This window comes from Anser anser (genome assembly GCF_964211835.1).
Source record: "Anser anser genome assembly, chromosome: 3".
NCBI classification, from domain to species: Eukaryota; Metazoa; Chordata; class Aves; order Anseriformes; family Anatidae; genus Anser; species Anser anser.
Genome location: NC_139722.1, coordinates 11,980,588 through 12,006,272, shown reverse-complemented (window position 1 = coordinate 12,006,272; position 25,685 = coordinate 11,980,588). Strand labels below are relative to the sequence as shown.

Here is a 25,685-nt window from a genome sequence, read left to right as displayed (position 1 = left end):
CCTAAATGTTTTGATGGATTATCAAGTTTTCTCTCTTTAAACCAAAGATTTCCAGCTTCATTGCAGTATCTATTAAGTATTAATTTCAATGTGATAGTAATACAGAGACTGATTTATCGATAAATTAGGCATTCTTCCTGCACACTAGAAAAATTAAGGAGAGATAAAACAGAATCTATAGTTCTCAAATTTTAGTAAAGCTGAGTTAAACTGTCAAATTAATTTAAACCTACCTCTGTGGAATTCTAAATAATGATATTCATCATTTCATTTTTTTTTGTTGTTGTTACAGCATTACGCAGTAACTGGAGATGGAAAAAAAGAATGTGTCACAAGAGCAAAACAGAATTAAATGCTCTAATAATATCTTATGTTCTTTTTAGGTTCAATGTAATCTCACTGGGCACCAACAGTGGAACTGTTCTGTTCAAAATGGTTTATGGTGAATTTTTCCGCAGACCTGGCAAAGATGCAGAACTTATCAATTTGAATGTGGGTGGCTTTAAGCAATCAGTGGATCAAAGCACTTTGCTCCGGTTTCCTCATACCAGACTTGGGAAACTTCTCAAATGCCATTCAGAAGAGGCTATTCTGGAACTATGTGATGATTATAGTGTTGCAGATAAGGAATATTACTTTGACAGGAACCCTTCCTTGTTCCAATATGTTCTGAATTTTTACTACACTGGGAAACTTCATGTCATGGAGGAGCTTTGTGTCTTTTCATTCTGCCAGGAAATAGAATACTGGGGGATAAATGAGCTGTTTATTGATTCCTGCTGCAGCAATCGGTACCAGGAAAGGAAAGAGGAAGGTCCCGAGAAAGACTGGGATCAGAAAAGCAATGACAGAAGCATTGACTCCTCTAATGAAGAATCATCCATATTTGATAAGGAGTTGGAAAAGTTTGATAATCTCTGCTTTGGTGAAATAAGAAAGAAGATCTGGGTCAGAATGGAAAATCCTGCATACTGCTTGTCTGCCAAGTTAATTGCCGTGTCCTCCCTAAGTGTTGTCCTGGCGTCAATCGTGGCAATGTGCATTCACAGCATGCCTGAGTTTCAGAGGCTGGATGCCAATGACAGGGAGATTGAAGACCCTGTGCTGGAAGCTGTGGAGATTGCATGCATCATCTGGTTCACTGCTGAGCTAGTGATCAGACTCATCACTGCCCCAAGTCAAAAGAAGTTCTGGAAGAAACCACTGAATATCATTGATTTTGTCTCTATTATCCCATTTTATGCAACCTTGGCTGTGGACACGAAGGAAGAAGAAAGTGAAGATATTGAAAACATGGGGAAAGTGGTTCAGATCCTGCGGTTAATGAGGATATTTCGCATCCTGAAACTGGCCAGGCACTCTGTAGGACTGCGGTCTTTAGGTGCTACTTTGAGACATAGCTACCAGGAAGTTGGACTTCTCCTTTTGTTTTTGTCTGTTGGGATTTCTATTTTTTCAGTTCTTGTCTACTCAGTGGAGAAGGATGATGACTCATCAGAACTGCACAGCATCCCTGTTTGCTGGTGGTGGGCAACCATCAGCATGACCACTGTTGGTTATGGGGACACTTACCCAGTCACGCTTGCTGGAAAGCTGCTTGGCACCCTATGCATTATCTGTGGGATATTAGTGGTAGCACTTCCAATCACCATTATTTTCAATAAGTTTTCTAAGTACTATCAAAAGCAAAAAGATATTGATCCAGACCAATGCAACAATGATCGCAAAGAGAAATGTAATGACCTACCTTATTTTAACATTAGGGATATTTATGCGAAAAAGATGCACTCATTCATTTCTAGCCTTTCTTCAGTAGGAATTGTAGTCAGTGACCAAGATTCAACAGATGCCTCCAGCATTCAAGATATGGAGGATGTTTATAACACAACATCTTTAGATAATGCTACAGGAAAATGAGTTGAATCACTTTCTCCTTCCTTTATTTCTCTCTTCTAATCCTTGGTAAATGTTGACTTAGAAACTTCAGTGAATTTATTAAGAGCAGTTAATTCTCAGGGTACTTAACTCTCAGCCATATTTGGACATTCTTTGCTCTGAGGATGCCATACAGGCTTCATTGTTTATATGAGGCTTTAAAATATGCCTCATATGGTGGTTTAGCTTTTACACAACTAATGATATGCATTTTGGGGAGAAAAAAAAAAGTCAGGAAAACAGTTTTAAATGTGAGATTGGTGTTTATTTTTATTTTTTTCCTGCAGCAATCTGATAGCTTATATGAAATTTGCTTTTATAATTTGCTGCTGTTCAGGTAGGCATATATTGCAAACATATAAGAACTATGGCACATCAGTAAAGTCTTTACCTGCAAACACATCAGAAGAAAGAAGGAATTATGTACATATAAAACTGTAAAACATTTATGTAATCTTGGAGTTGGGAACCAGCTTCCTAAACTGGGACAGAAAATGTATTGGTACATATTGTTTTTACTCCATGGAAGCATAATATTTATGAATTTCTTTCCAAAAGCACAATACAGTTTTAGTTTGTTAAAATAAATTAATCCCATTGTGCCTGTATTTTTCCCAGTGTTCCACAACCAGCATGGCCAAGCTCTGGCAGGTCCCAAAGGGTCTAAATCATGAGTCCTAGGATGAAACATGTGGCCTAGGGCTGGACCGGAGCGTATTGTACCTTTTAGCCACCTTTTCTGTCATTGCAAACCTGAGCAATTCTGGTGCCTGGAGAGGATCCTGCTGTGATTAAGACCACCCTAGTGGCTTCCCCAGAGGCTTTGTTTTGTGGCCACTGAAGCAAACATCTGTGGTGGTCTTTAGACGTTATTGCTCCCTGCTGTCAGCTCTGCTTCCTTGCTGGAGGTTAGAAGAAAATGTGAGCAGCATCTCAACTGCACTGGTTCTCAGTCCAGGACTGTAATGCCAAGGAATGGAGATGCATGGACATGCTCTCTTCTACCATATATTGCCCATCAGAGAGGTAGGATGTGCAATGCATGTGGGCACCCATAAGTAAAACTGTTGCAGCTCATTTTTCTAAAGCTTTTCTGTTGATGGCAGCAGCCTTCCTGGCTTGTGCTATGGGCTGGAGAAGCACTCATTGCCTGGCAGAGTGCTGCAGCACTGTGCATCCCTCTCTTCTCCAGGGATTTCTTATGCAGCTAGCTAATCCCACTCTGGTTCAAACTGTATCTTCCAGAGCTATTTAAAAAGGAAGCTGGCCCTTGAGCCTAGCAAGAAGGAGTGCTGGAGAAACTTGAGGACATTATAGTAGTTAATAGTATTTGTGAACACAGGGTTTTTTAGGTTTTTGTTTTGGTCATTTTTCTGGTGACTAAATTAGATGCTGGGCAATGGAGAATCCAAGCTACTGTGATGTTGACATTTTGCTTAAAGAGAGGTTTCACTTTTTTTTTTTTTTTTGTAATCCCTATTGGGCTGAATCAGTTTCTACTCAGGCAGTTCAAACTCAATAGGAGTTGACTTCAGGACTGAGTAAACACAGATGGGAATCAATTACTCTGCAGAATAACCCAGAAGGCTGATTTTTCAGGTGTGTGCCAGGATTTCTACTGCAAAGTACACTGAGTGAATAGCTGAAGTGCACTCGTACTTGCTGAGGCACAGAGCTCCAACCTCTTCCCAGGAGAATGAGAAAAAAAGAATGGGGTGGATCAATCTATACCTTGGAGAGAGGTGTCCCTCAGGACTGTTGTGCACTAACATAGTATTGTGGGAGTACTCTGAGCTTTGGAGAAACTTTAGAATTTGGCTTATTAGTTGCTGAGTATCATAAGTGTATGTGATGCTTCACAGATAATTTAGGTTAATTCTTCCCAATGTTAATGCAGGAAAGCCAAAAGGGAAAGTTAGCAGAGATGCGTTTTGTTCTTAGTGAACAATTAGCATTACAAAGATGCAATGATATAAAATGCTAAATATGTATGTGCATGTGAATGTAATAAGAACCAGCAGAATAACAGCATAAAAATTGCTCTGTCCAAAGAAACTCTCTTGGCAGTTTCCACATAAAAATAAATCATATTGCCATTGAAGTTCAAAAGGAATGAAAAATATTGTAATGCAAGAAAAACTGCAAGAAATTTCTATTAAATCATTGAAAAAAAACATGCTATTGAAAAATCTCATTTTATATATTAAACATTACCCAAAGATCACAGAAAAATTGTACTAAATGGTAGTTTATCATAAAATTCATAAGTTCTTGATTGATCACATGAATCGATCTTAAAAATGTGACACTAAGTTCATCTGACTTCTTTTTTTAATGCGTAGATAAATCTTGCAACACAGTGAGGCATATCTTTTGGATCATATCAGAAGGTAGAGTACATATCCATGTGTTATGCAATGTGTTATTCTGGGATGAGACCAGAGCTCTGTTAATATCAGTTGTATCTTAAAAAAAGGGCTTTGTTGTTGTCTGTTTCTTCTGCTGGAATAAATCCAGCACCTCAATTTGACACGACATGGAGCAGGATGTGAGCCCTGTTTCATGCCAAAAGTTCTGCCCTCAAAGCAGAACTTCGGTCCTGTAACATGCACCGGTACAGGAAAGTGACACAAGTCTTGAGTGCCAGCAAAAAGCAGACGAGAGTAAATACAGAGATACTTCTCTTTCTGCTAGTGGTAGTTTTAGTAGAATTTACTGTTAAGAAATGAGTGTAATAGGAGATTTGTTTCTTATTTATTTCATCTTCTTTCCTGGTCTAAAGTTATATAGCATCAACACAGTATCAATGGAAGGTAGATTGTCTATTGCATTTTTATTCCTGTACCACATGCTTTTCTCTTTTAAAATGCTGCCTAAATTATCTTCACTCAGCTGCTCTGTTTCAGATACCAAAACACAGAAGAGGTTATGTTCGGATATGCATCCCATTTTGTATGGGAGCAATTTGCTTGTCTTTATACAAAGCAGTTTTCTGGCACATTATTAGTTTCTTTGTCTTGATGGCAAACACTTCCCTTTTGATATTCAGTATTTCCACAGTACCAGCCGTGCTAGCAGAGTTCTCCCCCAGTATGGTGTAGGATGGGGTATCGCCCAGCTTCCCCCAGCTCATGCCCTGCCGGGAGCAGTCTCTGTCACTGTCGCATTTTGGTGTGTGTCAGGAGACTTTAAAAGGCGAATGTAGAGGAACAAGAGGGAGGTCTTTCTGAGTCCAGAAGGGCATCTTTCATTTGCCTGGCTAGCATCAGACAGTGCTTAGCTGGGGTGAAATTTCTGAGTAGTCTTGTTGTGCGTATGTATGTTTTTTTTTTGTTGTTGTTTTTTTTTGTTTTTAGGAAAAGGCACTGTGTGGCACAAATCAGTGGCAAAGCATAAACAGAAGGTAAATAAGTGATAGCACATCTGTGTAAGGCAAGGAAACAAAATATCACTCATTGGTTACGTAGAAATTAGTGTCAGGCACCGTAATGCAAAATATTACCATTTAAAAGCAGACCCTGTGCTGATTTCCATGTGAACAGGTTGCTGTCAGGGAATGCTGAAAGTGTCAGGCAGCTTTGACTGGTAAATGCAGCACGGTCTCACCCAGGCCAGGATGCTGTGTATTAATGCATTTATTCATTTCCACACATCCTTAACAAGTTGAACAAGTGATAGAAAGCAGCTAAGCTACGGAGAGTTTCTTTGATATTTTTTGATTAGCTGACAGTGTTTGTGAAGCTGCTAATACCTCTTCATCCAAAAAAGAACATTTCTGAAACAAAACCAAAATAATCCTGTGCTAGATGTGCAATTTGTGTCTGATTGCAGTAGCTCAGTTGCAGTCGGTAAATATTGCTGTCTGGTGCTCTATAGCTGCAGTGCTACTGCTTGTATTTCTGAGATGTTTATGCTCTGTCAATCAAGAGGCAGCAGATGCCATTAAACCATCTCAGCACTTTCTGCTGCACCATAATTGCAGCATCTCTTCTAAGCACAGCAAAATGTCACGACTCACTGAGACTTCTTTGTTTAATTTCCTGTGTAGTTGGAGTTAATTTTTCATGATGGGCCTATGGTCCAAACATGATCTAGCAGAAGGAAGAGCCATTGTGTGCTTCTGGACAGGTTACAAGATGTTGGCATTTATTTCCACTCTGGAAGTTGCCCTTCCACCTGACTGGCACAGCTAAGGAAGGACAAACAGCAGTAATTCATAGTTAAGGAACAAAAGACAGAGTTCCTTTAGGTGTAACAATTAGATTAAATGTAAATATGACTGCTTCCTTGAGAAATGATCTACATCTCATTTATTTTTAATGAATATATTGGAGAGGACAGTCTTTGCTTGGGATATAGGCAGAAAAGCAAGTCAAGGGCTCTCTCATCCAAACCCACATCTGATTCCCCCAGATCTCATACCAGTGGGAGGGAAAAACTTTGCACCACGCCTAACACGACCATGAACCTCCTGGCCAAGGAACTGGGTTTCCAAATTGAGGGCTGGTTGTGGAGGAAAACCCATCTCTGGCATCTGGCTGGAAAGAGCCTCTCTTGTTTCAGCCATGACAATGTGGTGCCATGAATGAGGAACTCTTAACCATTTCAGTATTTTGTTGATTAAAAGAAATATTACATGGCTTCTTGTAGTGATTTATTAAGGTAATCTTTCACTGTTTCTTCAAGACTATTTCAAGTCAGAGCTCAAGAAGGCATTACAATGGTTTAATCTTTAGTTAATCTCTACTATTTAATGACATATATACTGTCTAATTTTCCTATTTTTTTATGGTATTCAGCAGTATTTCTACTCAAATCCTATTATAACTTGCACATAAGTATGCTGGACATGGTTATGGTGAAATTTGCTCTCATTGTCTTAGGATCTTTTATGAATCAGCACAGAGAGAAGGGCACCCTGGGCATTATTTATGTCCCCTAACTTCAGCTATTGTGTGGCTGATCATCTGGACTATCTCTGTCAACTGAGAAAAAACAGTGTTCTTCAGGAAACAGCACATCCTATGTACACAAAGGTCCTGTCTGAAGATGGGACACATGTCTGTTGGCTATGCAGCAAGCCTGTATGATTTCGTTAGGTTAGATGCCTGGCCTTTAGGTCGACAAACTTAGATGTGATGAGTGCGACACCACAAGGTGTAGGCACTTGACTATCTTCTGGTGGTGCCATCCCCTGAACAATATATATGTAGGAACGGCCGTGTTTCTGATGTAGGTGTTTCAACCTGGGTGACATGAAGACAGACACAGGAATTTATTCTGCAACCTTAATGTTGCTCAGTGATGGCTGCTGGGTAGGAATTAATTCAGCATAATATTGCTAAAAACATTTTCCTGTATAAGAAAATTTAGACTTTCCCAAAAAGCCTTGCTAGCTGTCTGTTAAAGTCTAGAATAACCTGCAAGTTGAAGTTCAGTTTCCTGTAGTAATTAAAAAATACACATAATAAAATACCAGAGGGAGCAAACCAGTGTTGGCAGAGGCAGGCACAATATGCTGACAGTACTTTTGTGACCCAAATTTGCATTATTTCTTGGCTTCCTGTAAGCTATATAAAATATTCTGACTGTGCCATGTGTTATAAAGTCTGTCTCTGTACATTAATATAAATATTATAATGGAGCCAAGTCGTGGTATTACAGCTGTGAAGCCAGAAAATAATATCCAAGCTTGGAGAAACTGCAAAAATATTGTTTGGCTACAACAGCAATTTTAAGGTTGTAGCTGCCTCAATGGTGGGGAGCACAAGGGACCAAACACAGGTGCTGGTACTTGGGCTTCCCTTTCCCCCTTTGCACAGTTAGTACTGAGCTCTTCTTGGTAGTGCATAGAGGCTGGGGAACCTGTATGGCCTTGGGAACCACTCCAAAGACCCTTCCTAGGGCTACTATGCTTGTGGTCCTAGGAAGGAATGGGTATGGGTGAGAGTATAATGAGGTCTACGTGGAATAAACAGCCTTTCAGGAGGTGGAATAATATCTCTCAATTTGATGTCCCCACGCTCCTACACCCCTAAGAAGCAACCTGGGAGAGAAAGCAGATACAAGGGAGAAGTTCAAGGTCCAGGTATTTAGCAACAGCCATTTGGAGGCTACTCTGTGTTGTGTTGACCCATGTGCTTTTATGGAATCACAGGTAGAGATTTATATATAACCTTGAACCTGTTCCATTAGATGCAATAATACATTTTCTTCCCACAGGCTTTTTGTTGCAGGTACAAAATGTCCTTTTCTCTAGGCCAGTTTCTAGCTGTGGTGCTGTATCTGCCTTTCACACTGATAGGAGGTTGGATGCTTCTGAAGTGTTACACATGCTATAAATTACCCTTGCAGCTTCTACCCCATTTCCTAGAAACCTTGAAACTGCAAGCATGAAAGAGTTCAATCAGTTTGTTTGTCCAATATTATTTTTTGACAGAATCAAATGCCATGCATTTCAGAGAAAGGGATCTTCTCTGCTCCTGAACGTTAGTTCCTAGTGAAATTTAGGACTTCTGGATAATTTTTTTATCAATTATTTGAAGATTAGCTTAGGCCCTACAACAAGGAGATAGATAATTCTGGCATTTAATTCCAGGGGATGTAACCCCAAGTACACAAAAATCCATTTATTTCTCTCTCCTTCTCTCCCTCTCTCCCTCTCTCCCTCTCTCCCCCCCTCCCCCCCTCCCTTCCTTCCTCTCTTTTCCTCTTCCTCTTCCTCTTCCTCTTCCTCTTCCTCTTCCTCTTCCTCTTCCTCTTCCTCTTCCTCTTCCTCTTCCTCTTCCTCTTCCTCTTCCTCTTCCTCTTCCTCTTCCTCTTCCTCTTCCTCTTCCTCTTCCTCTTCCTCTTCCTCTCTCTCTCTCTCTCTCTCTTTCTCTCTCCTTTTTTTTTTAAAGAGGTTTCGATCTTCTGTATTTGGATTGTGGATCTTTGGAAAAAAGTGTGGTGAATAACTATACAAAGAGCCAGCTTAATGCTCGGAAGTGCACAGGGATTTTGGACGAAGAAGGAGGATGTTGGTGTCTGACAGCATAGCTTCACAAGCCTCCTGGGTGGAAGGAAAAACAGATTTTATTTATTTATTTATTTTTCATTCTTTTTCTCTGAATAGTTCAGGAGGATATGGAGTAACAATCTTGTGGTGCTGTGGTGACTGAGAGTGTTGAATGAAATGATGGGTACATTGAAGTTAAGGCTGTTAAAAACTAACATAACTTTTTTGTAAACACCCCCCTCCCCTGGGTCAGTCACTTTTCATGTTATTCCAACTTTTTTTGAACACAAAAGCATAATATAACAAAAGCATAGCAATATTTTTCCTTGCAGGGTTTTTTAAGGACTAAATTAGCTCTAGTTATAGGTGTGGAAAGAGAAATGGCTGGTGGGCAGGATGTTGGGGTGCGTGGAATTTATTAGAATTTATTTTGCAATTCTGTTCTTTTGCCTTTGGCACCACACAATTGTTTTTTATTTTTATTTATTTATTTATTTATTTTGGTAGTAACTGAAGAATCAAAATAATAATATATGAATATATTCTTTTCTAGAGGGTTTTTTTTTTTTGTAGACAATTGAATCTGGAGGAGAAAATATGGTACGTCATCTATATTGTTACAGGTCTTGAGGATGAATTATAATCTCATCAGAAGCATTCCTAACCAACATATGGATTCACACAGAGGTATGGTATATTTAATGCATCTTAAGTCACAAAATGTAAGTTCGGTGAACGAAAGGTTAAGAGAAAGGATGAATCTAGTTCTGACTAATTGCAGCTTTTGGTACTGTAATGCGCTTTTGGCTTTTAGACTGCCTCTGTAAATGGGAGACTAGTACTTTGAGTATTTTATATATCTAGACATATACATACTGATCGGACAGCTGTCAAAGCATTATTGTGTGGGCTTTTAGAAGTCTGGCACCAAAGGTAACCTCTCTTCATCTACTGTGCTGCCACTTGCCGAGGAGTTGCTGCGTTACAGGGGTGTGTGGTGCATGCAGAGTGATCTCATTAGGCAATGCAGTGCAAGTGTGCAAGGCGCAATATGGGTCCTTGCCAAGGGTGCTTTGAGCTGGAACGTCAATTTTTGTTGGCTTGTTTTCACTGTATTATCACCTGCTGAAAATCTATATGTGCACCACTTAATGTTTTAAGTCATCCCGATATGATTTAGGGTATCCAGAAACGGCTTTGAAAATCCAGTTTCCTTGAAAGCTAACACTGAAATGAGGGAAAAAAGGTGGCTCAAAGACTTTTTTTTTTTTTCTTTCCCTGGATTTTCTGCCCTGGTGTAGGAGTAATGTCAGAGCAGCAATGAGACTAGGATAACAAAATGTTGGTGAAAATTCAGTGTTAGGAGAGTCAGTTTAGGGCCACTGTGAGTCCATATGAAAATAAGTGTTGGAGGAATCTGCGGACGGGGTAGGGAATATGCACACAGCAAGGATGTGCCATGCAGCGTTTGTGTATGCTGTGCTTAGGGTGCTGGGTGGAAAGAAGATGATGTCTCTGTACCAGCAGTTTTCTGTTGCATAGCTACACCACATTGACTGCAACCTTCTGTGCCCTATCCACAATGTCTTTCTCAATCTGATAGCATTTTTCCAAAGTTTTAGTGCTTCTGCAGTCTTGAAATCAGGAGAGAGGCAATGAGAGCAGCTGGAGGGAAGTAATGGAGTAGGAGAAAGGGGCCAATGGCAAGAGTTGTGTCTATAGAGAGGACACGCTGCAATGATGCTTTGTTGGGAAATGTTGCCCCCACATCCTGAAGCTTTTCTTTTCCTCTACTCCCACAGAAAACAAAAGAAAACAAAACGAAAAACAACAACAACATATTCAATGGAAAAGGACTGTGCCATAGCATGACTTTTGCTAAGTGCAGTCTCCCTTCTTGTGGTCATTTAAAACTGGATAAAGCACTGTGAATGTAACCTGGGAAATAAGTCTGTACTGGTGTACTGGGAATAGGACAGCGTAGCTCACTGCATGGTCTCTCTTTCCCTTTTGACCCTGTACTTTATAGCCCAAGAGGGCTTTGGTAACACATACTCCCCTTTTAGGCATATGGCATGTGTTAGGATATATAGCCCATGCAACATTCCCAGCTATTCAGCAAGCTAAAAGAAAGGGTGAATGCAATTTTTGGATTGCCTAGATCCTGTTCTCTCTGTACATGTAATTTCAGTATCCAGTTCCTTTGAAATACTGCTGAGTTCATCATCACAAATGCAGTTCAGCACACAAACTATTTACAATAAACCTTGCATGGTCTCATTCTTTTTATTAGATGGAAGAGAAAAAGAGAATAAAACTGTGTGGCTGTTCATGTAGTGAAAAAAGGCAGACAAAGATATCTGAAGAATAACTTTCACGGAGAAATATTTCCACAGTTATCAGAGTGTGATATTTGTTGGATTTAATCATCAACAAGAAACTATATATACATGAGCATTAAAAAAAAAAAAAAGTAAGGAAAGAAAAATTGCTGACTTTTTCCTATCTCTGATTCCTTTCATGAAGATTGAGATACCTCTCTCTTGGCTAGTCAGATGATGAATCACTTGTTAATTAAGTGGTCAAAAAAGTAGCTGAAAAAGGAATTTGGGACCTGATAAAGCTCAGCATGGAGGAAGCCATCACTGTGATCAATCCTTTCTGGTTCTGACACCTTAATTAAGAGATATCTTTGGCAGTGTGATGGAAACTCAAGTGCTGGGAAACTGCATAGCAAAGCTTTTTGTTACTGTCATTGCTACAATACTGGAAGGAACAGGAGCCAAACCTGCTTCCATTGGGAAGCCCAAATTGCAGGTATATCAATACGAGTGGGCATAGAATGGGAGGGACAGATCGGGGCTTGCTCAGGCATGTCACTGTCATGGTGGAGAGCTGTAGCTTTGGGTGACAGAGGATTGGGATCTTCCCTTGCAGCTCTAGTCTCAATGTTTCATGTGATCCCCTGCCAGCCATTCTGTCATCCAACACTTCTGGTTTCCATCACAACTTTTGCCTCTCTTTTCAGACATTTAAATTGTGTAGGACAGCAGTTGTCTCAATCTGCACAATCCTTCCCTAGGGCAAGTGTGATGGTCAAAAATGGGGTGGTGATCTTGCAGAAGACCTCATGTTACTATGAAAATGGTGACTTCAGCTGTGGAGAAATGGAAAAAGTTGAGGTCTTGCTGGAAAAACTGATTTTAGTTTTGGCCTAGCTCTTTAAAATGATCTCTCTTTAATGAAATGTCTAAGGAAAAAAAAAAATCATCCTCTGTTCTGTCCTGTCATAGTTATGTAAAATTTGTATATTTTATTAGAGTGAACAATAGGTTTTTTTGTTTGGTTGCTGAACCAAATTGTCTAAAAAGTCCATAATTTAAGAACCCTTGAACTTTTTTTATGTGACTCAATTTTTCATTTGATTTTGAGGGGTTAATTCTTTTTGCATCTAATTAAATTTAGGCTGGTTTGAAATAGGAAAAAAAAAAGTTTCACAATGAAAAAAGTATTTTTTTTTTTGAATATGTTGAAATGCAACATTTCAGCATCCTCAGAAACAAGATGCTCTTAGAAAATTTCACAATGAAATGTACACTGTTCCAAAATCCCTCCTGCCTTTTTTGTTTTGTTTTTGTTTGGTTTGTGGAAAATTCCCACCAACTGTGGGCTGGATTTAGAAATTAAGTTGGTCTCCCTGTCACAGCCCTTTTCAATGAATTCTCTATTCACAAAAAATGTTTTCATCCGCTTTTAGTTGTATTCTTTGGAAAATGCTTATGTTCCTTGGAGAATTCAGAGCAAAAATCCATGTCACTTCCATGGTTGCTGTAGCCAATCCATTGCCTTCTGTTGTGTGTGACACTCAAATGGTGATTGGTAAAGAAAAAAAGAATGGTCTACTTTGCTTGAGATGAAAAATAAAATGTAGTTGCAAGAAAATCATATCTTGAGAAAGGAAATGAGCCCATTTTAACAAATTTACAAGTGAGAGCTTCATTATCCAGCATACTTGAAACACAACAAACCAGCACATGAAAAGCCTGGTGGACCCCATCGATTTATGTGATTCGTTTGATGGGAATCTAACCATGAAATCTGATCACAGAGAAAATTATTTGTTTTAAATAGTAGTTACAAATGGATATTTATGTTCCTCTGGAATAATTGGTGGATGTGTTTCAAAAGCAGCTCTTTCCAGTAAACAAACTAGCATCAACCAGTAACTGCTTAGTGGCTGGTAAGAAGAAGTAGAGTACTAAAGTGGATAGAAGGGCTCAAGAGAGAAATTGTTCTAATATTATTGTTTAATATTTATGCTTTTTAGTCTACAGAAGAGAATACTTGGACAGATATATCATTCTTAATATATGTGAAAGCCTTTTGCAAGAAGGAAGAGCTTTTTTTTTTTTTTTTTTTTTCATACCCTTTGGGGAGTAAGGGAGCTGAGCTCAAGCTGGGGAGAGTGAAGATGGAGGTTTGTTGTTAGAAGTGGCTTAAGGATTCTTCCTGCTCCTTTGCGGCCCCTTGCCAAGCCCCAGCTCCAGCTGGTCATTATCTCAGTGACACTGATATAAATCTATGTAAAGATAAAACATATTTTTCAAATCAGCTGGGTTTAAAAAAAATAAAACAATTATCTGCTGAATCACCAAAATCTGAGTGGGTGGAAGGGAGCTGTGAGCCAATTTGAAAACCCCCCGGATTACTGTCTTCTTGACAGAGACCCAGCCCTTTTTTCCGTGACTCCATAGTTGTGGTAACAACCCAACACTTTTGTGAGTTTGCCGGGGATGGGAGAATTTATTCCAACGAAGGCCCAGTTCAATGGCTTCAATAAGGAATCTACTAGGCTGGGTACCTGCATAACAAAAGTTTCCCTGGCCCAAGTATCGAGGTATGAAGAGGAGAAAACAAATGATGGGACCTAGCCTCACACATTTGAATTGCTGTTGTGACACTGTCTTGGGCTTAAGGGGAGAAGTTGATATCTTCAGTGGTGTCAACTAATATTTCCAATGCTCTCTCTGGCAGAAGTATAGGAAGGGTCTTCAGGGATGAGACTGGGAATATATTTCAATAGAGGCTGAAATATTTTCTTATGCAGTAAATGGATCCTGGGGAACATGACGGGGAGACTTTGCCAGTCTGCCATAAGCAAAATTCTAGGGCTACTCTCAGCTTTTTGGCACATTTGCCTGACTTTTTCTTGGTAGAGCTCATTTTGGTATGTGAGTGCTGTACAGGTTTGATTTATCTTCTTAGCGGCACACTTGTAAGGAAGTGCTAATAATTCCATTTCAAGTCTGATTTTAAAAGTGAAAGTGTAAAGCAGAAACGTTTAATCATCTTCTCTGTGATCAGTTTGATTTGTTATGCACACACTTGCATGTAGTAGTGAGAAAGATTTTCTTGTATGTTGTGTATATGTTATTATATAGCTATTAACATTTTCACTATGTAAACAGAAGTGAGCTGAACTATAGACAAGAAATCCTGGTCCTTACCTATACAAAACATTTCACATGCCACAAACTACATATTTTTATAGCTCTAAATTAATTGTTTTCCCCAAAAAAGTTTCTTCCAAAGGAAATTTCAAAATCCCACCCTTCCATTGTGATTGGGAATAGTTTTTGGTTTCAATTTCCATAGCAACAGGAAATTTTGTTTTCTGACAGGCTTTGCATACAAAAACCTGATTTCCCTGGGCTCTTTTGAATAAATCAGCTCACATTTTTATCCCAGTTAGTATTTTGAACCTCTTTCCTTAACCCTTTAAATGCATTTATTTCATTGAAACCCTATCTGTTTCTCATTTGACAAAACAGTTTTTCCTTATTTTCTTAATTTTTCAAATATAATTTCATTCAGTGTGTTGATATCAGAAATATAACCACATTTTATACTTAGAGCAGAAATTCAATTCTTTCCTTATAGGAGCATTATTATATTTTGAATGAGTTGTAGTCACTAAATGTATTACAAATCTGGCTTCAAGGTGGTGGAATATAATCTCCACACTGTATCATTTTAAAGTCAGGACCTACCTTTCTTTGTTACGTTTTGTCTCCATTAATATATATCTTCCTGTGTTTGACATGCTTCTCAGCCAGTCCTTGTGTGCTTAAAGAGTGCCTTATGAATAATATAATGGCTACACAATCTTTAAACTTTGTACCAAGTCTCCTGTAATTTTGAACAAAATATTTCAATCACCTTCTGAATAGATGCCAGACTTCTACAGTTTCTAAAGCTTCATCATTCATGGAATGAACGATGAAATCTCATAGTATTTAACACTGGCCTCACCTGTGCCACAAAATTATTTATTATAAGTGCTCTAAAGTTTCAAGACACATAATTTAAATTCAAGCAGCCTCTTAAATTTGGTTGTGAAAGACGAGTGGAAGAAAGTCAGGGATATGATAACCTTATTCCTCTATGCCTTGCCTACCTGTTTAGCTCCTAGCAGTATTGTTGAAAAATTGCATCTCTGTGTCCCAATAGCAAGTGTTTCACCTGTCAATCACAGTAAAAATATTGTTGAGCCACTCCTTGAGCCCAGTCACATGCCTTGCATAGTTCTCTTCAGCTGAGCTTGGCTATGCACATGGCTCCTTAACTGGAGGGAATATATTTCTTGTTAGTCCCCACAGCTTCCCCTGCTCTTTGACCCTTCAACATAAACCTAAATAAGGCAGCATTCACAGCAACTGTCTGTGCAGATCTGCAGTCCTTCCTCTCTTTTATTAAAAGAGAAAAATAATGGCATCCCTGACGTGTGAGTTATTGGCAGCATGATAAAGCCCTGAATAAATTAATGGGGCAGTTCAAACCTTTGAACTCTGCTTTACCACAACAGTTGGAGAACTTTGCAAAGGAATCGAAAGAGATGATATTCTCTGGAGCACAGCTTCTGGAGATAGCATCTTCAGAGGTACCCTCAATAGGTGTTTCCAGCTGCCTCCTAACCTTTTAGAAAATGGTCTGCTGATAGAAGATAACTTTAATATCATTAAAGCATTAATAAGATTTAGCTTCCAGCACATTCTGTTTGATTCTATTTGGGCAGTGCAGTCTTTTTTATTGATAGATTTTTCTCTATATTTATCCATGTCTTTGGTGTAGCTGCTTCTCATTATTTATAGATATTTATATCAGAAAAGCTTTGTTGATGCTGATACAATTGAGTTTTCCATTGATGTTGAGATCTGAGCTTAATTATGTCTCTGAACACTTGTTTGCAAGTTGTGATAAAACTGATATGCTTTTTTTTTTTCTTGCGGTCAGTGAAACATAGCCAGCCTGTATTCATTGTTAGCATAGATATTTATACCTGTATCTGACTTTCCCTTTCCTTTCCCTTTCCCTTTTTTCCCTTTCCCTTTTTTCCCTTTCCCTTTTTTCCCTTTCCCTTTTTTCCCTTTCCCTTTTTTCCCTTTCCCTTTTTTCCCTTTCCCTTTTCTTCTTTTTTTTCTTTCTTTCTTTCTTTCTTTTTCTTCCTGTTGTTAGATCTCATTGCTTTGCTTGTATGGATTATCCGAGAAAACTGTACAGGCTCTAAGTTGTGGGAAGATTTGATACTTACATCTTTATATGTGCTGAGCAAACCTATCATGTTGCTCTGCTGATCTGAGAGTTGTTTATATTTTAAATAAATATATTTTGGGACTGTATCTATTTATGACTTTAGCCCCTTGTGAATGGTTACTGCAGGTCATCTGTTGTTGATTCAGAAGTATTAGTTAATCATTCAGGAAAAGGAGCACGAGTGAAACTTGACGATTTCTTCCTGTGGGAAAGCGAGCAATCATTTTTGTTCATTTTAAGATTTATAGATTAGCGCACTAGAAACTGTATTTTAACACATATGGCTTTGTAAATGTTTGAAAGATTTGTTGAAACATTTCTGAATTCCAAGGGTGTAAAGAAACATTTATTTCCAGCACTTTCCCCAACTCAGCTAAAAGACCTGTCTCTCCAATATTAATTTAAGGATACTTTCAATATAAAATCAAATGTCAGCAATATATTTTTGCTGACATATTTAATTATCATTGCTGATATATTTAATGATTTTAATGCTTCATTTTCATGTCATGACATATTGAAATAGGGGGTGCTCAAATAATTCTTAAAACCGAGAGTTTATATTGTGTCCTAAACTGAATATGCATCCTTAATAAATACTGTGGGCTTTAGAATAACCAAGAATAACTTGTATCAAATCATCTTTATTTCTTCTGAACCCTTCCATAAAATTATTGCTATGAGCATGCTAGAAATCTGCAGTTATGACTGTTGCAGAGGACAGACAGATGTGCTGCTGTCTGCAACATGTCTATGGACCTCAAATGGATTCGGGCTGGAAGAAAGCCAAAATCCATGACCCATTCTGAGTCATCTGCAAGAGCACATGCATAGGAGAGAGGTCAGAGGCTCTTCTCTGAGCCTGGGGAAGAGCTCTTTGTTTGTTCCTTGGAGGCTACAAGCAAACACAAGCATTTGTGTGGCTCCTGGTCAGAGGGAGTCTTGCTAGGAAGCTGCAAGGTGACTTTGGGAAGCCCAGGAGAAAGCCTCTGCCAAACCCAGACTGTGAGGAGGGTAAGGTGCATGGGCAAGGAGGTGGAAGGAGCTGTTCAAGCACTTCTTCCTCTGGGAACTATCTATTTTGAATGACAGGTGTAACGAGTGATGACATCCTGAATTAATTTTCTCCATAGAACAGAATATTAATTTGCAAAAAAAAATATGACCTGCAACCTTTCTGGAATTCCACTTGCTTATTGCTTTCTACAGTAGAACAGCTTTTTTTTTTTTTTTTTTTTTTTTTTGACACAAAGATCATCAGAGCTTTAGAGCTTTACAGAAGAAAGCAAGGGCAAAGCAAAGGAAAATATGCAGTGTAGTCACAGCTGTGCTCAGTGAGGTTTAGTAATCCCTGTACCACAGGTCCCTCCAGTCTTTCTGTTTCTGGTCCTCATGGATGGGAGATGTTTGTAAACCTGTTTTTGGATAGGTCCCATGTTCAAGGATGTTATGTTCCTGTATCTTTCCTACACAGAGAAGTATATTAAAGTTAGTCCACAAGGCGCACTGGCTTTTTCAGGAGAGGAGAGTGTTGGCTTACCTTCATTTTTTCTGGAAGACAGATCCACTATGTTTATATCTCCCTCTTTTAGTGAAATTTTTCTCCATCCCCCCCCCCTTATTTTTTTTTTTTTCCTCCTGAGACAGTATGGGATAGCAGGACTCTATTCAGCATTAAAAAAAAAAAAAAAAAGACTATTGTGTTTTACCTTGTTACTTTGTGACTGCTGGTTTTGACAAAATCATAGATTTCTTTTATCTGGTCAGCAAATTATTTCCATCCATCTGTAGCCCCAGAAGCTTGCCTGGATCTTGGAAGTGCATCTGGTCCCAATTTCAAATTGAATTGCCTCATTTTTACTTGACGTGAGTGTGTGTGGACACTTAGCTCATAATTCCATTTCAATGCATCACAATCCAAGAAGAAATCTCTCACCCAATCCTCTCCCAGCCCCAAAACAAATGTCAATACCTCCCTACTGTAGCTGTCTGTCCACTGTAAGCTTTCCAAAGAGTATTTACAGTGTGGAAGAACTGTGCAGGGGAAGCACATGCCTCCTTCTGTGAGCTTCTGTTTGTACACATAAGCTTTTCGTGGGAGTACTGAAGATGAATTGCATTACTGATGTCAGTGAACCTCTCTTTTTGTCCAGTAACTGCCATTCTTTGCAGGGTCCTTTCAGCTGGGTAGATAATAGCAGGAGAATAAGAAATTACATGACAAGAGTCAGCTACTTGGATCAGGCAGCCTTTTTCATTAGTTAACTCTCGTACTTGTGAGCTTCTCAGTTGTTCCTAAAAATGGTCAAACCAAGTTGCAGAGTAAACAGAGATTAGAAAATACCTGTATTTTGCATCCTTTTGAACACCAAGGACGTTTATGGTAACAAAAAGCCTGGTAGTCTTTGTACATGGCTGGTCTGAGTTCATTAGCCAACATCATTGCAGCCTAATTGGTTTCAATTAACTTTTGCCCTCCGAATACTGTGTGGAGAGCCCCAGCTGAGCTCTGCCGGAGGTCAGAGTTAGATGGGACATGCAAAAAGCAGCTGGTTGCAGACTGCTTGTTCTGTAGCAGTCAGTCTGAGCTGTGACAGGGTGGTGGCAGCGGAGGAATTGCTGACCTCTTTGCATCCTGTCCTGGGCTTACCAGCATTTATCAGCCCTAGTAGTGGTTTTGTTTCATTTCAGCATAAAGCATTTGCTTTAAAATCTGCTTTGATGAGTATTACTGCTCGTAGGATGACAGAGAGTCTGAGTGCATTAACTGATAAACTGACTTGGGAATGGCTTATTAGCATAAATATTAAATATGAGATTCAGCGGTGACTAATGGGTAATCCTTTTAACTCCCCTCTCTGTGACATACTTCCAGCCTATGACAAAAAGAGGTAGAATAGAAAGAGGATAAGTTAAGAGACCTGGCAACTTTGGTGATTATTAGCGATTCACACAGTAATATGATTTTTTGTCTTTTCTTGGGTATAGCTGATAATCATTGTTATGTCCATGGCTTATCAATATAAGCAGCAAAATATATTGTTACTTGGGAATTTGAGGCTTAATTAGACAGATGTTTTGGTTTAACCATGTTTCATTTGATAACATCTGCTCACAATAAACAGTTTCTCTGCTTCCTTACCTCTGCACTTGTAAAAGGCAGTGGAGATTTGGTATATATTAGCCTTAAATTAAATGAATTCATGCAAATTCTGCAAGAAATTTCAGGCAGTGTTTTTCTAGTCTACGAAAAAGCAACAACATTATTATATGGAAAAATATTTGAAATGACTGGAATGGTTACTTTTCATCTGAGACATCCAAGCTTTTTGTTAGCACTATTAAAATGTTTTTAGAGAGACATGCAAGTTCATGAAGCTGATTTCCTGCTGATCTGTCTAAGCATGGAAGATGTCATAAATCAGGTTATTAATAGCCTGATCCAAAGGGTCAGTGTGCGTCAGTAGACGAAAAATAGATAAAAAGTAACTTTTTAATTATTTGAAAATTGGCTGATATATCTCAAACTCATAATGAATCTCTGTGAATTGAACACAACCAATTTTGTGTTTTCCTTTGGAATATTGGAGTAGGACTTGAAGAGATGATAATTAAAAATTTTGATCACTGAAGATAATGTATTACAAATGTTATAATGTCTTCTTTGGCCACAAAAGAGATTTTCTTAACCAGTCTGATGTGCTAGTACATATTACTGTATGATGTGATGATGTTTGTTTCTTGGTCCTGAATGAAGCAAGACATTATAAAGCTAAAATGCAAACCTTTCAGCTGTACTGTCAGCTGCTTGGAAAACAACATCTTCTTCACTACAGCGGGCAGAAGTTGGACAAAGTAACTAATTCATCTGGCTTCAAAACTGGATAGATTCTCCCAGAAGATGGCAGTACACCTTTGAGTAGTGTTCTGCCAGCTTTGCAAGCCATATCATTTCTATTTTTTATTTTTATTTTTTGATATTGTGTGCAATAACAAAACCAAGTAATGAAAGTTGTGTGTGGATACAAATGTCACGTTTGATCCTGAAATATGAAATGAACACTGGTGTTCCACAAAGGCTGTATGTCCTGCATGGATGGTAATGGATTGAACACTTCTGGATAGGTCAGTAAATTTTTTAGCATGCTGAAGCACCAACCAGCATGCTGAAGACCCCCTTTCCCTTGGAGTCCTTCAGATAATCCCTATGCAAAACCCACATCCAGAGCTTTAAAATGTGTCTTAGTTTTAAAACTGTCACTGCTTGCAGAGAAACAGATCGATGTAGGATAACAGTAACTAAGAAATGGAGGAAATTATGACATTTAAAACTCTGGCCATGTTACATCTGTGCTCCATTTTTTCTCACTGAAAATTTAATTTGTCCAGATAAGGATCAAAAGTTCAGAAAAATCAAAAAGGACTACTTGTTTATTAGTTCTAGTTTAAGAGCAATCAGTAACTGCTGTAAATATAAGGATATTTCCAGTTCAGTTTCTAAAGTTGTAGTCTAAGTATGGATTTTCAGATGTGTAATCAAATGAGAACTACTTAACCTTTGAGAAATTCATCTACCTCGTATCATTTTATTTACTTCAGAGTTAGCAGTAGGGAATGCTAATATCCCTTTTAAAAAATCCAACCCAATCTATAGCTATAATTTACAAATAAAAGTCACTAGCTCTTCTGCAGTGCTTGTTTTATGAATTGTTTGATATGCATATTTACATGTATGAACATGTGATGTAACTGAATGAAGAGGGGACGGAATTTGTGAAGAGGGGAGGGAGAAGAGAGGAGCTTTAGAAATATAGCAATGCTTACAGGTAAATTTTGGAACAAAAGTTTACCATCCATTTTCTGTCTTACCCAGAATTACTACTAGTACCTAGAGAACATTTAAATGTTTATTCTCTGCAGCTTAGTTTGAAAAAAGTTCTGTTATGGCTCATCTGTAACCATTTATTTAGTTTTCCAAACAGCAAAGATGCACTGGCAGTAAAAATAAAAATAAGAATAATAAAAAATGCAGCTGTTTCTTTAATGTAAAGAAGAGATTAAAAAACAAAATAAAACAAAACAAAGCAAACAAACAAACAAAAAAACAATTGTGTGTTCTTGTTCTGCAGTCAAATATAATTGCATATTCTTGTTCTCCTGCTTGGACACTGTAGGTGCTAATTTTACTAAACTAACATGAGCTGCATCATTTCCTTTGCAAAAGAAAACACAAAACCAAACAAGAAATTAAAATGTTGTTGTAGTTGTTTTCACTTTCCTCCTCCAGTAAGTCATGGGAGCTGTGAGATACATTATGTTTTTAAATTGTAGATGTCCTCTCTCTGTTTTAAAAGTGCGTTTGTCTTCATCATAGAACAACCATCTTTAGTTTCTTGGAGGACTCATCTGTGATTGGACTTGACGTGACCATAAAGTCAGTCAGACAAAATCTTCCTTATTTCCTGAAGGGATAAAGCAGCACTTTCCTGTTCAGATGGCCAACAAGCCTGTGCAACCCATTTTTAAGGGAAAAAAATCACAATCCATAAGTTATATGAAGGGGACAGTGGTGACAGATTTGATCCTGTCACTCATTCACCAGTAGAGCCTATTGCCAATTCCCATTTCACCACCCAATAACCACCCTTTCACTACTGAAAGGCAGCCTTCCCCTTTGTCAGGAGAGGGCTTACATTAAACCCAACACTTCCTCCCCACCAATCACTTTTTTAACATAATTCATCTGATGCCTGCACATCTCCCACTAGTCGTGTGACTGACTGAGCTCTTGGGTCCTGTTCTCCATACTGTGCCTGTTGGCATTTGCAGCTGCCACTGTGTAACCTGGATATGCTGTGATATGTAAATTATACTGCTTGCTATTTTCTTGCTCCTTTTGTGTAAAATCTCAATAAAAGTGAAAATTAACACTAGTCAAACTGTGCAAATATCTTGGCTGACTATTCCACAATAAGGCAAGCTACCTCAGCACCAATAAAATTTTGACATGATTCTTTCTTTGTGTATTTTTTCTCTGTGTTTGTTAGTGAATTCTCCATCTTTAGTCTCATGGCTCGAGGTAAAACCAACCACATGACTTGGTCTAGCATAATACAATCCTGTGCCAAATTCTGGGACCCTTACGCTAACAAACGATATTTACATTATAGCTAATAAAGGCACTACTAAAAAGAAAGGAAGGATCACAATATGTGATTTATTATAGGGTCAGTGTCTGACAAAGCATTTTTTTTTTTTGTGAATTGCATGTGAATTATAAATAAATTTGCTGTGCCTTCTATAATTAAGCCATTTAAGTTACTCTCTATCATACGATATTGTGATTCAGGTACTTAAGATACTGAAATTCACCTGATGCTTTCTTCTACTGGCGTTTTGTGTGTTTTCAGGGAGCTTCATATACAACCATAATTTTGACTGCTTAATATTTAATATGGATCATCCTGTCTGTCCTGAAAGCTTTAAGAAATTCATTTCATGGGACACAGTTAAAATACATAAATTACATTGGACTCTTTCTGAAAACTCAGTAACAACTTTGCTGTTAAGACAGGAAAATTGGGGAAGCTGGTTGGAGTCTTTCTGTGATAATTGACTACAACTAATAACCTAATGCTTACCGTGCTCCCCTAGTAAGCAGGATAGCCACGTCTGAACTACCCTTCATCCAGAGTGGGTTCAAACATGCAGCCCCCAGGCCAGCCCTAAACTGAAATTCATCCCTCTGTTGTAACTGTGTCCATGGACAGAAAAAAAAAAATAGGAATGCTTTGTTGGGACAGAAAGATCATGTAGGTGTCCTGCAGGCATTGTAGATGATCAGCATTAGACTAGTTTGCATGGACATTGACTTGTCCATGGTCTTCCTACAATCCCTGATGGTGCTGTAGCCTCACAATCTGCTCTTCATTTTCTGTCCCAATGCTGAGCATCCCATTGCCTCCAGCGTCCTGCAAACCAGTCCTCTTATTACTAGGGAATTTCTGATATCAGATTGGGTAGCTTGCAGATCCTGGGAAGGAAACCAGATCCTTACAGAACTGACCTGCCCTTTTTAACATAAAAGAGACTCGTTGGAAAAAAATCTGTCCAAAACGTGACTCCTAGACACTCCTGATGTTGTGGGGCTGCACAAGTTTTGGTTGGTATCTGAAAACAGCTCACTGAAAACAGCTGGTCTATGAACATGGGTACTGATTTGGGGCTGGAAGCAGAAGTAAGAAGGTAGATAAGCCATCCCAGGTATTTTGAATATAGCCTTAGACTGCAAGTATAACACCATCATTAGCAATCAGAGGTTATGTTGTCTAGGTACTGTTTATAGAGGACCTCGTTATGCTTGGGAACTCTCACAACCCTTCTGTCATTACCCTTTTAATTCTTTTTTAATTGAAGGTGCAGACAAGGATCCGTTGTGCTAACCTTGGAATATTTTCATTTTTTTTGAGTAGTTCCTACTAAATAGACAACACACTTCCAGCAGAGAAATGAATCTGAGCTTTTTCCTGCCAAGTCCTTGTCCCCGGCTGGCAAGATGAGCATTTTCCACTAGGTACTGAGCTTTCTTCAGTGCAGAGAGTGCATGATGAAGGGAAGAGGAAGCTCATATATAGCTACAACATTGTCTGCACAAATTAGTGCAAAACCAAGGTAGGGACACACATACGCACGCGCACACACACACACTTCCATCCTGGTGTTCAGGTTACAAGGAGTTCAAAAGCTTATTTTTTACCTAGAGCCTGGTGTTCCTAGCTCCTGAATAAAGTGTGTAGACAGCATGTCTTTCAAACTTTGAGCTGCCACTTCAGGTGGTGAGTATAGCTACTGACGAGATTTTTTGCATCTCCTAAAAACAGTATCTCGGAGGACGCTGGACATCATCTGTGATGAGCAGCAAGGGATTCAGACTGGAAGGACCTTCAAAAGGCCTGCAAAAATGAGATTTGAATAACAGATGAGTCTGATTTCAAGCTTCTTAAAGTGCAGCAATGTGAACCAGACACAAATTTTAAGTAGAGTTTAGGCTCCCTTGAGCCATGAGACTTGGAGATCTTGAGATGAAACATGCACACACCTAGACAGAGGACTAGGACTCATGTGCGGGCACAAGATATGTTCATGGAAAATATATTGAGCAGTTATGTCACAACATGGAGTTAGTATCAAAGGATATATATATACATATATATATATATATATGCAGGGAGAAGATTAGGAAGATTGTGGGAGAGAGTTTCTTTTTATTAATGGATAGCCCTAGATGGTATTTGGCAGCTGTTTGAGCAGCTTGTCTACTATGCATGTCTTCTGTTGTGGGGTATTCACAACAAAGTGTTAATAAGATTCTTTAATCAATGCCCTGAAATGACCATATAAACCTGCCTTTTTTTTTTTTCCTTTTCCGTAGGTTACGTTTTATGATTCACCCTACCCAAACAATTTTTTAATTAATTACAGGCTGATCTCTATGCATTTATACACATTTCTCTAAGAACTGTTGAGTAAGATGCTCATATAATGTAGGAACAAGTAATTCTGTGAAGCTTTCTTGTGCTGAAGAATGAATCTTGCTGACAGTCATAAAAATAAACCATATAATTTGTCAGGTTACATACAAATAGTATAGTAATAGTATGGAATTTTTATATTGAATATTTAGTTTGCTTTCTCATTTCAAACCAGTTTTCTCCTCGGCACTAGGAATCAGGTGGATTATAGGAGGAAGGTCTTAATAATTATTATAGTCAGTGAAGTTCAAAGAATACTCAGGCCTATTGGAGGCTTTCAATACCCTTACATTTCTCAAGTATCACAGAGGGGATGCTGAACTTCCAACTGAAGTGACTGCAGTGCAATATTTTCGGATCTATGTAGCTCAGTCGTTTGAATAGTTGTTTTAATTTCTTAAGATCACTTTGGATTTCACCCTAAATCTTTAAGGTTATAAATACTTTTCAGGTCAAGATAATTTATTATCTTTTCCAAGTGAATCACCTTCATGTTTGAATGAATTGAAGTTCAGTTACACAGCAGCACGAGGGAATAGTGTATTGTTGATAGAGCATTTTTAGTCTGAATTTCTGTGTCAGGGCATACATTAAATGACTACTCTGACAAAGTACCAATCCTATCTCTG

At 38.5% G+C, this 25,685-nt stretch overlaps 1 protein-coding gene across 19 annotated transcripts in view; it reads left to right on the top strand.

The window, feature by feature from the left end:
• Positions 1 to 22,533, top strand: part of KCNS3 (potassium voltage-gated channel modifier subfamily S member 3) — a 43,597-nt gene extending 21,064 nt beyond the window's left edge. For 18 of the 19 annotated variants that reach the window (XM_083829199.1, XM_083829198.1, XM_083829194.1 and 15 more), the window contains one exon: positions 384 to 22,533. In XM_083829199.1, the coding sequence (XP_083685325.1) occupies positions 433 to 1,917 (1,485 nt within the window). In that variant the 5' untranslated portion in view covers positions 384 to 432 and the 3' untranslated portion in view covers positions 1,918 to 22,533. The remainder of the gene's footprint in view (positions 1 to 383) is intronic. The other variant, XR_014581730.1, reaches the window with a different exon arrangement.
• The last annotated feature ends 3,152 nt before the right edge of the window (positions 22,534 to 25,685 follow it).